Below are 15927 nucleotides of genomic sequence, written 5' to 3'. Positions count from 1 at the left end.
TCTTTTTTTTGCCAAATGCGACTCCCCTGGGTCGATTTCTTTTAATTGGCGATTTATGTTCTTCATACCAACCTATCACAGAAAAAAATTGTCGCAATTTTTTTCGGGTGACCATAAAGTGACAAAAAATCGTTTATGTGTTTACATAGACACGGTTTATTCATGAGTAACAGCGAAATAAATTGTAACAAAAGCTTATAGGACTGTTAAAAACTGATGCTTTGCAATAAACAGTTCACAGACGTACAAAAACAAATATGCAAACACGGAAGGAGAAAAGTCGCCTTTGATCCAATCAGCAACGTCTCGCCGTGCATGCTTTTGAGATGTCGCTCGTTCATCAATCAACACTACGAGTCATAACTAATAAATAACTGTTTGTATGACAGCTGACATCCAATGAGTCAGATTCTGATTCGGCAATTGAGCGGCGATTTGGAGGAATCGCCGCTAGACTCACTTGCAGCAGTGAGTCACACACATTTCCATAGCGCAAGCGAACTGCGCGGGTGAGCGCACTGAAGGAAACTATGATTGTGCGCACATCCGGAAAGCAAAAACAAGTGAGAAACCTATAATACTCCTTTGTCGTATGGCCAAAGAGACGGAAGCGGCTTTTTGAGTGCCCCCAAAAAAGGAAACACAACCAAGAGGGCATCGTTTGTGTCAGTCAGCGCCTGCACGAAAACAGGCAGCAATCGTGCCCCGGGGAGCAATAAACAAGAAAGTAGCAAAGCGGTCACCCTTTGAAAGGTTCTAAACCATCATTGTGAAGGCACAAGAAGCGGGAAATGCCCGTAAAACAAAACTAGCTACTGCGTGCCTATGCGCGACCGGGTATGCAAGCGATAGCACCGCTGTAGTAAAGCATTAAAAGAGATAGGACTGCACCACACGGTCAAGGAAGCGTCCACCCAGTTTTTAACAAAGGTTGCAGACTAGCTAGAGCCCTCCTCTGATCCTATGGCAGGGAAACCGACATGCGCTTTGTCGACGCTTCACTGCAGTAGTGATAGACGCCAACTCCAAAACCGAAAACGCGTGCAGCATCAGAGCCAAAGCCATCGCCCTGGCCCTCTCAAATCAGGACTGCAACACCATCCTGAGTGACTCCCAGGCGGCAGTGAGAAACTTTGTCAAAGGACGCATTTCGCCCAAAGCCGACAACATCCTCAAGGACCACCCGAGTCTAATCGTATGGTTCCCCGCCCACGACAACACGGGTGACCGGGCACCCACGAACCTCAACGAGGTAGCCAACCGCAGAGCGCGAGAGCTGACGGACCACGCCCGGATGGCCTCTTGGGAGGTCCCCTGAGCCGAACGAGAGACTGACAAGATACAACGTCATCGCAGCGATGTATCAACAAGCCAGACGAACATTCCCTACCACCACACCAAGACTTAAACAGGGCACAAGCAGTGGCCCTACGCCAACTACAAACAAATACCTTCCTGAACCCATTTCACTTGGAACGGATATTTCCCAAAGTACACAAAGAAGACACCTGTAAGATATGCAAACAGGAAACAGCTACGCTCAAACACATGCTATGGGAAAGTAATGCTCAACACAATAACGAGTTAAACTCAGAGACCCTATTGCTGAGGTGGGCCGCCGCTCTGCGCAGCTACGACCTCGGCTACCGACGCTGGGCCATCCATCAGGCCTGTGAGGCGGCGCTGAGACAAGATCCCGACGTCCCATTGTGGGAGACCTGAGCCCGGGTCACTTAAAACCCTGCAGGCAAATACAATAAAGTTGCACTCAACCAACCAACCAAGAGACAAGAAAAAAATTCCATGTATTCCCACAATGTGGCAGCACATGCCAAGCAAGAAAAATGAACAAAAAAGGCGTGCTTTTTAAACATACAGTAGACTCTCAATAAACGAAACTCTCTTAAATGAAATTGCTGCTTAAATGGAACAACTGCCTCTAACATGATTGGTTTTGTGCTTGAATTCTGCACCCCTTTTCATCTCTCAGTAAACGAAACTCCTGTTAAATGAAACAGATTTTCCTGGTCCCTTCAGCTTTTGTTTAACAGGAGTCTACTGTACAAGCGATGACGTACATGTACTCCATTGACCATCTTAAATATTTTCAGTTGTAGTTTTTTTGCGTCAAATGAAAGCCCTCAAGAGCCTAGAAAAGGTGGTGCTCATTTGGCTATTTGAGACAGCTTGTCGTTTTTCTTGAACATATTCTGCTGCAACGCACCTTTTTTCAAAAATTCTCACGTGAGCTTCCGGTCTTTTGCAACAAGGATGGCGGTTTTCCTGCACTTCCGGTGTGCTCAGTTTCGGTTTCGCCTAAATTGGGGTATTGAATTTCGATGATTATTGTCTCAAATTACATGCGTTTTTTGCAGTTTTTGAAAAATGGGCATGTCATAAATTTTCACGTCCTACTACTCTTCCATATAATCTATAGCCCTAAAGTTAATAATTAAAACGTTAATTAACGAGCTTTTGTTAATTACTAATTTGAATGTAACTTTAGGTACAGCAAAGTATTTTCCGCCTTGGCGAAGAGTTCGTTTGCAGAGACAACAGGGGCCCGACCGTCATAACATTTTTATAAAAAATTTGTATTGTCAAAAAAAAAAAAAACGCCCTGTATATAACACATACAAGATCTAAAAAATTTAAAGGGGACGCAATCTGGCTGTGCCACATGATGATGATGATGATGCTTTCTTTTTGTGCCCAAGACTACATTAGTGAGTGCATAGCAAATAATAAATTCAGAGCTGTGTAATTCATTCCAGGAAACAGTGGCTGCATGTAAATCGGCTTTGTAAAACTTGCAAGCAGATTCGACATGCAAAAATGTGGAAGAACCCTTTTCTCGTGGGCTCGGATAGTAAATCCATGCATTGTGTTTATGCTAACAAAGTGTGTGCCAGCATTGAATCTGTTAAGCAAGCAGGAGACCTTATATTATTTCCAATGCAGAAAAATACAGCAGACACTGCGCTTCATGTGGCTGTTGCCCAGGAAGACGGCACCTCCCTTCACATCGTGGACTTTCTGGTTCAAAATAGGTAGGCATATTTCAGATGTAGAGCTATTGCTTCTACTTAAGAGAATCAAGATGCAATTTATGAGGGTGTGCCAATCACAAATGTTTTCAAACAACAAATTAAGAACGGTTCAACACCTTTATAATGCATAAAATGTGCTCAGATTTCACACCAAGAGGTGGCCAAAAATAGCATAATTATCACCAAATTTGCGCCAAGGCATCATTACGGCCATCTTTGAACAGAAAAGGCTGTCACACGCTTGGCCCTGCCTTCCCACAGCAATGTCTCTGTACCCTTCCCCTTTGCGATGCCTGAAAAGCGGCATTCTATTGAGGCTGCACATGTGTGGATGTTCACGATGACCCTGAAGAGCGGATTTAATTATGAACAAGTATTTAGTGATGACAGGGCATTGGCAATTACACAAGTGACCTATGAGGAAAAATGCATCTAAAAAGCACAAGATCTGCAAGAAACTTGAAATACAAAATATTTAGTATGTTAATAATGAAAATAAACAGACATGATGGAAAACAAAATAAATAGTGCTGAATATATTGTTGCACTTGGTCTGCATTGCGTGTGTATTAGGTGCGCACGGCCTCGAAGCTGTTGAGTGGTGCAGCACATGCCTGACTAATGCAATGTAATGCTGGTAAATTGAAATAGAAATCCCAATCAAAGATTCTCTACAGACCAGTCCGTCAAGTTGTTCTTATGTTGGAGAGCTGACGTGGTGCTGCTGTGATTGTCTTGCTGGCTTCGGTAGACTATGAAAGGGCCTGATGTTGTAGACGACTGGACTCGCTATTTCGGACTGTCCGTTCACACCGACTGCTGTCAAATCCCACTATAACGAACACCTCTACAACAAAATTTCCGTCACAGGGGTGTGGGAAGGAACTACTGCTCTCCCCGTGTAGTCAAAGAGAGGGAATTGCAGTTGTTTGTGACATGGGTCTTTAAAATTTTTGAAAGCTTTTGTTAGATTTTGATTAAATTTTCTAAGCTTATGTATATCTGTATGTTGTTTTCAAATATGCAATTAATATTTTTTTTTTGTCCTATATGTAGTTAAAATATCAAACATTCCATGTGCCTTTTGCAAGCAAGAGTTTGCCCAGGCTGAGAGAGTTCCAAAGTAAATCAGCATATCGTGACAATCTGCAATGAGAACAGTACGCAGTAAAAAAAAAAAAAAGACTGAATATTCTGAACCCGTTTGAACAAAAGTTATGGTACGCTTAAAGGGGCCCTGCAACACTTTTTCAGCATGGTCAGAAATCGCTGCCGATCGGTAGTTGAGGCTCCCGAGAACACGTGAGCCAAACATTATAGCGCAGCATGCAGCCTGGAATATGCATCTCAAAGTCAGCTAAAAATGGCTCCCTCTTCACTGCAAATGATGCCCTATACTCAAATGACCGCGCCATATTCACGGCCATTGGCTGATTTCAGCATTGTTGGCTGCGTAAAAAATTGCTCAAGGTCTTTCCCCGAGCCATCTCTCCCTGCTTAGCTTCGGGACGAGAGAGCAATTACAGCGTGCGGCATATCTCCGCTCGTACTTGACGGATTCTAAATATTTTTGCGGCGGTCGATTCGGGAGGCAATAAACTGCTTTAATGCGAAGCCATTCGATGGTTACTTGGAAAATTGTTACAGGGCCCTTTAGTATCTGTGACTGAAATCCAAGCTTGACATCGACTCGCTGGCAAATGTTCCGCATACAGTAACTTCTGTTCAGGTGGGTTTAGAACATCTCTTCTTGATTTCCGGGGGGGTGCTGCGGTGCTCCGGTGGGAACTGTGTACTTCGATCGGCTTGGTGCAGTTGTGTGCCCCCGTATCTGGACAGAAATCAGCAGGTGGCTCACTCCTTGGTACATAATGTTTTTTCGCCACTTAGCTTGCATTGGAACGATAAGACAGCATGAAGACGGCTTTTAGCCTTGGCGACCTTCCAGTTTTGTTTGGTAAATAAAATTTGAATTTGAAAAGTTTGCAGCAGCCGGGTTTCTTTACACCAGTATTTTCTTTAGTTGCACCACGTTGGATTGCACAGGAGTTCCTGGAAGTGGTGTTCTGACAGTGCTCTTAGAGTTGTGGTACGCAATGCGCTTGCTCAGCCCCTGCCTGGACATCCAGAACAAGGCGGGTAACACTCCCGTGCACACCGCGGTGCTCCACAACCAGACGGAGTGCATGAAGCTGCTGCTTCGCAGTGGGGCTGCCGTTGATGTCAAGAACGCAGACAGCAAGAGCCCACTGGACCTGGCCAAAGAACGAGGTTACCACACATGCCTCGAGCTGGTAAGGTCATTCATTACTCTCGTTTACACGAGTGATGTGAATAAGCCTTTACTGTGTCTCCTCCAGCGCGATTATATTCACTCACAGCGGTGAGCTTGTGTGAAGTGAGCTCGGTGTCTCGGCACTTATGTGTGCCCTCTTTCAGTGCATGCACTGGGTAGGCAAGACATTGACTCTCTCCCATTTATGATGTGGGGTCAAAGAAACGTATGCTGTCTCCTTTGCTGAGACCAGGCTCTTAGTCTTGTTAAAACAAATGGCTGTGCTTGTTGAGCCTTCTTTCTAATATTGCCTCCTCTATGGGCAGTCCAAATAAGGCTGAATTGCAGGGGAAGCTTGAAGAGATGAAAAACCCTTGCACACGCATTGTTTCTGGAGCCAGCATTTCGACAAGTGGTCTGGTCTTCTTCAAGGCAGCAACTTGACCACCAGTTCCTGAAGACACGACCACTTGTCGAAACGTTGGCTCCAGCAACAACACGTGTACAAGGGTTTTTTATCCCTTTTATATGGGCAGGTTTCTCACATGGTATGTCGTATTTTCTCGCTTATAACTCCCGCATAATATACAGAAAGTTTGTAGCTTAAGTTGGGGTGCAGGTTATACACAATGTTTGGTGTGAAAGTTGGCTTTATGGCAATACGTGGCTATTTTGTTGTTCTTTTTTTTTCCCCCACGGTTTGTAATTGGCAGTGCAGGTGCTGGGTTATACGCAAAATACGGGAGACAACCGTAAATAAAACGCAGTCTAACAAAACCCGATTTGACCAAGTTGAAGAGATTTCCATTCCCCGGCAGGAACCCATAGGGTTCACGGCTGTCCTCGTCCCGTAACAGAAACTTGGCCACCAAGCTCAAGTTAGTGATGTTGTTCCTGGAATATATTACTTATGAAAAGTGGTTATTAAAAAAAAAATTTTACTGTACATGGGTTTTCCTTAGAGCACACAGTGTAACTTTTGCATTAAAGGGACCGACAACCGATTTTTCTCGACCCAGTTTTTTACGGCGCAACAGGAAGCTCACCCTTCGTAGCGTTTGTAGCTGCAGTGGTTTATCCGAAAAGCACGTAATTATTTTATAAGCAGTATTTTTTGATCTGAAAGGCTCCAAACACGCATGGAGGCTTGCTCCAGCAACGCTGAGAATTGATAGCGATGCCGCTAGCCCTTGTGAAAGCTTTCGTTGTTCTGCTTTCGCAGGAGTTACTGTAACTATGCTTAACCACCTTTATTTTCAGCTTTCCAACCATTTTTGAAAAAGCAAGCTGTTACAGTGAGATGTGTGGCTTTATACACCTTCCCGGTATTTGTACAGCGTTGTGTGCGCCTGCGCCCAAGGTTGCCTGCGCCCGTATCATGGATGGCTTGTCCCGGTGTCGTTACTCTCTCGATGCACGAGCCAAGCCAAGTAATCGATAACGTAACTGTGCATATGCACGGCCGCACCGAGTAGCAGCGCGCATCATTTCTGAGACGAAGTGTAGGTAGCAAAACTATGTCGCTCCAAAATCTTAGCGACCTGGAAACTGCGTGCACGGTTGCATGAGCACGCTGAAAAGTTGCTCAAGACGCGCGTTACGTCACGCGAAGGCAGCGCCACTTTAATGCATACTACTAACGCAGGCCTATGTGTACATTATTATGGAGTAATACCTTTTAATATAAAGAAATGAACAATATTTCAATACTAAGAAAAAAATCGTCGACCGCGTACAGCAATCAACGGTCACGTGGCCGTCTTTATCGGATCATTAATGTTTTTGCCGCCAGAGGCGCCACCGGTCATTTTTCACGACTTTCAATCAAGAAATAAAAATATAAATCTAGCTCTCACGAAAAAAACAGGGCTGGTTTGAGTCAGTACGACGGACAATCTTTACGTCAGTGGAGTCAACTCATTTCATGTTCTGGGCACTTGTCCTTTAAAGCATTTGGGTGCCCTGATCACTGCCCCAGATTTAAATTGACAAGGCTGCATGCCAAGCCCATGTACAGAACAACGGAGTTCGTAGAGCTCCTGTGCCGACTCCATGCCAGGTGGCCACCGATCTCTTCAAGGGAAACGTGGGCTAGGAGAAGGGTGTACACCCACTGCTGGTGAAGCGCACGCAGGCAAAGAGCTTTTTCAGTGCAAAATAAATTCCCACTTTTCTCCATAGCACCGAGCTTTGTTGTTTTGTTTTGTTTTTTTTCCTCGGGTTGCATGCACAAGCCATTCTGGCTGCCGTCGCATACTTTCACGCGCACAGGCTTGGGTCAGGGGCAAATACAATGCCACTGTAGCTTTTGGGTGTTGCTACATTTCGATCTTAGATTTCAAAGGACTGAAAAATTTCTTGCTCGATTTTATGAACTTCCCGATTAAATGAAGGAAAGAAGATAACGTTTAAGGGCTTGTTTTACTTTGTTAGACACAATACTAATGAGAACTAACAGACAATAATGCCGAGGAAAGTGTATGGAATGTTACTTGTAATAATTGGGATATAAATGTGAAGAAAGTAAAGTGGACGAAAATATAACTTGCCGCCAGCCGGGGCCGAACCTGCGACCTTTGAATAACGCGTCTGATGTTTTACCACTGAGCTATGGCGGCGGTCATCTCCCCGTCCACTTTATAGGGTATATATGTGGATTGAAGCTTAGGAGTGTCAGTCAGCGCCAATCGCAGCCATGGTGGCGAGGTAGAACACTCTTTTTCTGCCTGTTGGCATCACATAGCACGTGATCTTTTTACGAGCTGGCAGCTCACCAATAATTCCTTGCATACTACCTGAAGGCATCAAGTCTGCCAGAACGAGACCCTCGCTATGAATAAATGAAAGAAGATTACTTTTAAGGGCTCGTTTTTCTTTGTTAGACCTTCGAATAACACGTCCGATGCTCAAGAGCATCGGACGCATTATTCGAGGGTCGCAGGTTCAGTCCCTGCCGGCGGCAAGTTATCTTTTCGTCCACTTTACTTTCTTCACATTTACATTACATTTACTACTAATAACATCCCCTATGCTTTCCTTGGCATTATTGTCTGTTAGTTGTCATTAATATTCCGATTGAATGAAATATTTCAAGCTTGGTCACATTAAATTGGGTTTCAACTGTGTTTTTTTTTTTTGATACGGTGTGCCCATAGAAGGAACCACTGTGCACTACTGCTTCGCATATTGTGGTAATGCAAATAACCCATTCACACTAATGCACATCCCTTCCTAATTACTGTTGATTGAAATTCTGGGAACCACATGTTTACTTATTTTTTTTTGCTTCTTATCTTAAGTGTTATATATAAAGTCTATAAGGTAAAATTTAATTGTATTTGCATGAAAGGTGGACATGATTAAAAAATTATCACAATGGTAACATGTGATAATTTGCTGCATATTACATTATGCAGCATTATAGGGGCCTGTATGCTGGCATTTGCCTAGGGGTACATAATTCTTCTTAAAGGTTCAAACAGGAGAGCACTTCCTTTTAGCTTGCCGCTTATTAATAGCCACATTCAACGTGAGGGGATGGGTGAGTCTTGTAGATGAGAACAAAGACCGTGTCTTTTCACGACCCTCACGATGGGTATGTGGCTGTATTTTTATGCACAGGCACTTAAGGAGGAAGGCAACCCACCTGGACACAAGGCCTTATTAATTTGTCAACCATTTTCTGAAAGTGCACACTACTGTGGTACACTAATTTTGACCCCATGGGAGCTGTTGAATTAAGAATAATAATAATATCTGGGGTTTAACGTCCCAAAACCATGATATGATTATGAGAGACGCCGTAGTGGAGGGCTCCGGAAATTTCGACCAGCTGGGGTTCTTTAACATGCACCTAAATCAAAGTACACGGGCCTCAAACATTTTCGCCTCCGAGCTGTTGAATTGGGAACTGAACCTTTGACCTCAATGTAGTCACTAAGCCAATACAATGGGTTGTCGGGCATTGCTGACTCATCTTGCCTTCCCATGGGAAGCTAGAGACGAGTATGAAATTTGTATGAATTCACTGAAACTTTTATACTGAGTTTATTTTTTCTCTTTCTTTAAAGAATGCATGCTTTTAATGCTGCATTATGTTTTGCTATGCAGATTGAGCATGCACTGCAGAATAAGAAAACGCTTTTCGAGAATGTCAACATTGACTGGGGTCTGACACAAGATGATGGGTCAACAGACTTCAGCGATGATGACTATCCAGAAGATCGCGTAAGTGTTTTGCCTATAGGGCAGTCGGTAGCTCAAATAAGTTGCACACGAATACTGTATGCTTTATACCACGCACAAAGCGTACAGTGGCGTAGCCAGAAATGTTTTTCGGGGGGGGGGGGGGTTGCGTGTGTGTGTGTGTGTGTGTGTGTGTGTGTGTGTGTGTGTGTGTGTGTGTGCGCGCGCGCGCGCGCGCGCTTAAAAGCTCGAATTGTAATTCGTTAACAGTTCAAAAGCAGTGGCTAATTATAACAAAAGTTCAAAAGTAAACAAAAGCTGGCATACGATTGACCAGGCAATGGTTGTATGTCCCGAGAGCCAAGGAGTCGAGCAGTCCCGCAGAGTGCTGGCGAGTCTTGCGTCGGATAGGACTACAGAGCAGTCTTTTGCCGGGAGTCTAGTTTCGCCACACAAGCAGGTGGCATTCTCATGATGGTCATGTGCTGCGCACCCATGCGCTGCCATGGCGCAGCAAGGACAGCAAGTCAAATCAGCAATGTTCGCACCAAAGTGTCTTTTCGACCGTGGAAAGCAATTCTAGATAAAATCTAGGATAGCTTCAGGTGCAGATGGCTGTTTTGGTCGGCGGTACACGACAGTACAAAAAAATTTGGGGGGGGGGGGGGCTGTAGCCCGGTCAGCCACCCCCTGGCTACGCCACTGAAAGCATACAGTTAAAAACAACTCATAAGGCATTACTGCTGGAGTGGGATTACCACTCTAAATTAATTTGCTTCTCGCTTTCCACATATGCCATAACACTGCAAGCTAGCGCAATGGAATCCTGATAATTTTAAATCTCTTTTAAACTGAATAGATGAATCAATTGAGCTGCATGGCTGGTCTTGGCAAAGTTCTGTGAAGATGAATATGGAAGAATTGCCACGAATTTGAACTCTTTTAACTGCCCAACAGTTATTTTGAACAAATTTTTTTTCACCTATTGACTACGTTTTGGAAAAAAGTAGGGGTGTGCGAATATTCGAAATTTCGAATATTTTTCGCATAGTGTGTGCTATTCGATTCAATTCGCACTGGAATTTTACTATTCGAACTATTCCCAAAAACAAATACAGTCAACATCCGATTGAAAGTGACCCCTTCAGATTTTCAATATGCTTCACCTCATTACACTCGTATTGCGGCAATGTTGCCTTTCAAGCGCCGTTACGGTCGAAGTTTGCCAAGACACCGTCAACGTCCGATTGGAAGTGGTTCCTAGATTTTCAGTATGCTTCACCTCATCACACCCCGGTATTGCGGCAAAGCTGCCTTTCAAGCTCCGTTACGGTCGAACTTTGCCAAGACACGGTCAACGTTCGATTGGAAGTGGTCCCTAGGTTTTCTATATGCTTCACCTCATCACACCCCGGTATTGCGGCAAAGCTGCCTTTCAAGCTCCCTTACGGTCGAACTTTGCCAAGAGACAGTCAACGTTAAATTAGAAGTGGTCCCTCGATTTTCTATATACTCCACCTCATCACACCCCCGTATTGCGGCAAAGCTGCCTTTCAAGCTCCGCTACGGTCGCAAATGTATTAAAGGGACACTAAAGGCAAATAACAGTTTATGTCAGAGTGAAAGTCCAATGTATGACAACTTCTAAAACGGCAATATCAACAGCAGTGCCCTACTTACCGAGAAATTAAGCTAAATGTATCACATGATGAGCGCCACGAGTGGGACATTTTCGAAGTGATCCCGATGACGTATGGAAGTCGGCCTACAATAAATCACTAGTAATCAAACTAGCAGCAGTAAAAAAAGAACCTTCCGAGCGTCAAAAGACGTAATAAAATGCTGTTTGTTCGTTTCCGCTTGATTCATGAAAAAAAAAAAAAAACATCCGTGGCGTTGCCATGGGGAACGGCGCGCGTGGTTCAAAGGTTCCGTTTTCGCCGAACTGCGCCTTGCCCGTCTCAGTGGTAGTTTCGGGATCGCGTACTGCCGTGCGTGTTTTGCGCGCTCGTGAAAGTCGCTCTGACAGAAAGTTCAACATAATGCCGCATGAGCTTCGTCGCCCGACACCGCACTGCTGGTTTCCTCGCTGCTTTCGGGCTCGGGAGAGTCGCTGCCGAGGCTGCTATCGTAGTACGCAACGACGCCGGCACTACGAGCCCTCAGCAGCATACCGCGTTCATCGGGGCTCAAGTCGCTGAATTGGAGCCCAGCGTCGCGAGCCAATGTCTCGTTGTCAAGTTCTCCGTCCACATCCATTGCGGCGATTGCGGCAAGCTTCGATGGCTTCGACGGCCGTTGTTGCTACTGTGGGTCCCGCTACTTCCGCTCTGCTGCTACTAGTGTCGGCGGCCGCGCAGTAAAAGCGGGCAACGTTGGGCACGGCAGCAGTGACGTATGAGAGTCGTGTTTTCAGGCGGGAGATTTGAAGCGCGCTAACGCGATGCGGACCACTAAAAACGTGATTTTATTTCAAAATAAGCACTTCCTTGGCACAAAAGCAGCACTACGAGGTTTCTGGAGCGCTATTTCAACAATCAACGTCGACTTAATATTTGCCTTTAGTGTCCCTTTAACTCAAGAAAACGCTGGTTCCAACATGGAGATGAAAGATGTGGCAGAGTTGGGGGCTCAATTAATGCTGTTTTGTGCCTGAAATTTGGACAGGAAGTCCGAAAAATCGGACGCCGAAGCTTTTCAGCATCCAAAATTTGAGATGTTCTTATATATCGACGTCTACGAGGCAGATTTGGAACTCCGGACTTGAAGGGAGAACACCCTTGTCCGCCACATCAGTTGGGCTTCCGCAGAAGTTGAAAGAGGAGGAGAGGCTGAGGAAATGGCATCTTTGCCTATCACGTGTAAAGTGTTGTCAGCAACACTTTGGTTGCACCAAATCATGTACATAAATAGAATTCGGCCTCTACATTGCCTCATTCTTGATAAGACAACTATTAAACCACCCTGACATTGCTTTGTCAACCTAGCGAAAAGAAACACTTTCATGTTGCTGTCTCATAAGAATATGCTTAGGAATCCTCTCAAACTTTTTTTTTTCTGCACTTTCGCTTCGAAGTATTTGAAAAATATTCTAGAAATATTAAAAAAATATTCAATTCGATTCGCACTCACACTTCAATATTCGAATTCACTTCGCACCCAAAATTTTGCTGTTCGCACAGCTCTAGAAAAAAGTCTTGTCATTTGCACTGTTGCATCTCCGCAACACTGCAACTCATCAGGATTTCAAATCTCCCCTCTTCCATTATTTTATTCTCTTGCTCCCTTGTGGGCTTAAAAGGAAATCATTGCCGTACAACCTGTGTAAGCTCTCTTGTGTCTAATAAGGCCCAGCATTGTTAACCTGCTGACAACATGAAATAAAGAGGTCAGTTGGAACACAATGATGCAGCTTCTGCATGTTTTTGATTACGGCACTTTCTGGATGGTTGCACAACACCGCTCCTCGGCACACAATGCCCAGCCCTGCCTACCATCCACAGCCAGGTGAAGGTACCACATTTCACTATATACAGACCACACTTGATGAAACTTGAAATCTGCGGAGGAGTGTACCACAGGGCTGATTGCCCCATAAGTTTGATAGGGCCTGATTTTCTCGCTTGCTGGACACGTTTCAGCTTACGTCAGACTGGAAGAGGTCCCGGCCTTCGAGCGTCATCAGCAACGAGTCGACACGCCCGGAATCTGCCAGTCCCCAGCCTTGTCCTAAGCCACCACCACCTCCACCCCAGAATCGCAAGCCAGTCAGTGAGTGGCTTTGCTGTTGGCTCATATTGAAGCTGGCATTGAATTGCGCACGGTGATGTTTCTCAGGAGGTAGTTTGTCGAAATTAGTTTTGGGGCTAGAGGTTCTTGGCGAGACTGTCATTGTCATTTCAGCTGCATGCTTAAAAGTAATGGTGCTACTTCAGTGTCAAGTTGTGCTTTTGCACGGTATCTTCACAGCACCAATAGTGGACCTGGTGTTTTGGCCAAAATATTCTGTTTGTACAAGAAATTTCAAATATTTCCACACCCTTAGTAGGTGCCATATATATGTATAACAAAGTGTCGATTAATACAGCTGCCCTCAAACATTTTAGGTCTCATCGTGGCACTTTTGTAGAGACCAGTGCATACGACTTTTATTTCAAAAAATATTCCTGTTTTCCTCCCACCATATTAAACATTTTTTTTTTTTTCACCACATGGCCAAAAAATAAGCAGTGAGTTCTCACAAAACAAAAGCAGCAACGTTCTTGCAATATGTTCTGTTCAAATGACCTCTGGACGGATGAAATATCCTTGCTGCTAAGCCAGTGTTTCGGCAAGTGGTCTTGTCTTGACGGCAACGGCCGACTGTGTGCAGGCTTCGTGTGCTCACCTCCAGCCACAGAAGCGGAGGAGGAGGCCAGACACTTCAGCCGTTTGTTCTGATCACCTTGAAATGATCATTTTGAGCTGCTGCTCACTTGTGACATGCATGACTCAGTGGAATGCCCCCCATTCTCTACCCTCTTGACGCAGAAAAAAATTACACTAGGTGTGTGCGCCAGAACAGCCGGAAAGGTGGTTAAGGACAGATGCTACTTGAAGATTTTTTTTTTTTTTTAATAATCACCCTAGAGCTACGAAAAATGACCTATTTGATGAGTTTTTTAATGCTGATTTCAAATACATTATTAGATTTCTTGCAAGTAGCATACTTTTTGTTCTGCACCATGACAAAGTGTAAAACATATTCCTTTTGCTACCCCTTGTGCATTTAAAATTTTTATATTTATCAACCTTTGGTCCACTAGAACTGTAGAGTGTGAAAAACTAAATAGGAAGTGCATACAAAATATTTAATACAAACCTGGGAACTTTATAATACCCAGGCCCCAGTAAGTGTTTACTGGTATACTTTGTAATATATATAAATAATTAAAGTAGATAACGACGCTCCTAACATTTTAGAAAAAATGTGGGCGCACAAAAGAGGCTAGTTGTCCTTCTAGCAGCCACTGCCACTGCCTGCACCACAATCGTGAGGCTATCGTGCTAGCTCCCATCTTGGTCCATCACCCACCACGCTTCCCCACTCTAAGGAAGAACACTTCTTGCATCTGGTTCCCGGATGTGCATTTCCAAACGGTGACACGTTTGACACACTGCACAGATCATGAGAATGTTCACTGCTGCCTGATCAGAGAAGACTCATCTCGCGCTCTTTCTTTGTCGTCGAAAAGTCTACAATCTTTTCATAATTGAGCAGGTAGCGCAAAAATGCGAAGACATATTATTGCTCGTCTCGGGTATATGTTCCTGGCTTGTGTCTTTGCGCTACCTGCTCTGTCATGCATTTTTACAAACTCGCCCAGATTCTCGTAAGTCTACAATCTTTTTTGGGGAGGCACTGAGAGACTTGCGGCCACACAGACGTACTTGCCGTTGGGCGAGTCTTCGAAACTTGTGCATCGAGCTATACTTCCCTGGCCATTGACTGTGCCTGCTACGGCTTTCTTCATCCATTATGAGGCTAAGATGCGGAAGGACCGTTTAGTTGCGCTGCTCGACGAGACGTGGACCCATCAAGTAGACTTTGCCACACACAGGCACGCATGAGCCATTGGTGATCCCCTGTTCATACCATGTACAGTGCTAGAAAAATGCCGCAAATGCATGCTTTTTTTATCTCAGCAGCCCAGGCAACCATGGTTATTGGAAGAATGAGGCTTGGCCAGGAGGTGCTACAAGGTGGCATACTTTGTCTTTTAGCAGCCACCTCGTGCATATTAAACGGAGTTTTGATCAATATCCAGTGGAGTCTCGACATTGATTTTTATTTTCATAAATGCAGAGATACTAAATTTAACAAAACGTATGAAAACAAAAACTAAGTAATTTTTGAAAAAAACTCTGGTTTTTCATCCTGCATCTCCCCCCATGCTGTTCCAGGACTCGTATACAGCATTTGCGGCTATAGTATTTCTCGCAAGTGACACAGAGTCCAAGTTTTCGAAATTAACATTTTACATGTACACACGTGCTTCAATTTAGGTGCACTTTTAAAACTCCACGTGGTCAAAATCAATCCAGAGTTCCCAACCATGGCATGCGTCATAATCATGTCATGGTTTTGTGTGTGAAGCCCCAGGAATTTTTACTGCACTGGCATGAGCAAGTGCATTTGACTGGATAGGGCCAGGATGTCTCCTCTAACCAGAATGGTTGTGCATGCGCACTGGTGTCTGACGGAACAAGCACGCGTATGCAGATGTGCAGTCTACTACAAGTGTGGGATGAGTAGTGTGATTGTGCAGCCGAATGTGGGCGCTCAACTGCCTCTTTGGTCGTCTTCTAGCAAAGCAGGACGGGACACGAAGGAGGCAATTTGTGTCCTTTTCCACTGCGCAGAAGATGATCGCGTGC

General features: G+C 44.6%; 1 protein-coding gene across 2 annotated transcripts in view; it reads left to right on the top strand.

The window, feature by feature from the left end:
* Nucleotides 1–15927, top strand: part of LOC119397007 (arfGAP with SH3 domain, ANK repeat and PH domain-containing protein) — a 108004-nt gene that overhangs the window by 38357 nt on the left and 53720 nt on the right. For both annotated transcript variants that reach the window (XM_037664420.2, XM_037664422.2), the window contains 4 exons: nucleotides 2962–3050; nucleotides 5161–5344; nucleotides 9436–9552; nucleotides 13152–13281. In XM_037664420.2, coding sequence (XP_037520348.1) covers nucleotides 2962–3050; nucleotides 5161–5344; nucleotides 9436–9552; nucleotides 13152–13281 — 520 coding nt within the window. The remainder of the gene's footprint in view (nucleotides 1–2961; nucleotides 3051–5160; nucleotides 5345–9435; nucleotides 9553–13151; nucleotides 13282–15927) is intronic.

The sequence above is a fragment of the Rhipicephalus sanguineus genome, chromosome 6 (assembly GCF_013339695.2).
Source record: "Rhipicephalus sanguineus isolate Rsan-2018 chromosome 6, BIME_Rsan_1.4, whole genome shotgun sequence".
NCBI lineage: Eukaryota > Metazoa > Arthropoda > Arachnida > Ixodida > Ixodidae > Rhipicephalus > Rhipicephalus sanguineus.
Note: the sequence above shows the minus strand (reverse complement) of the source record. Positions and strands in the feature narration are given on the sequence as shown.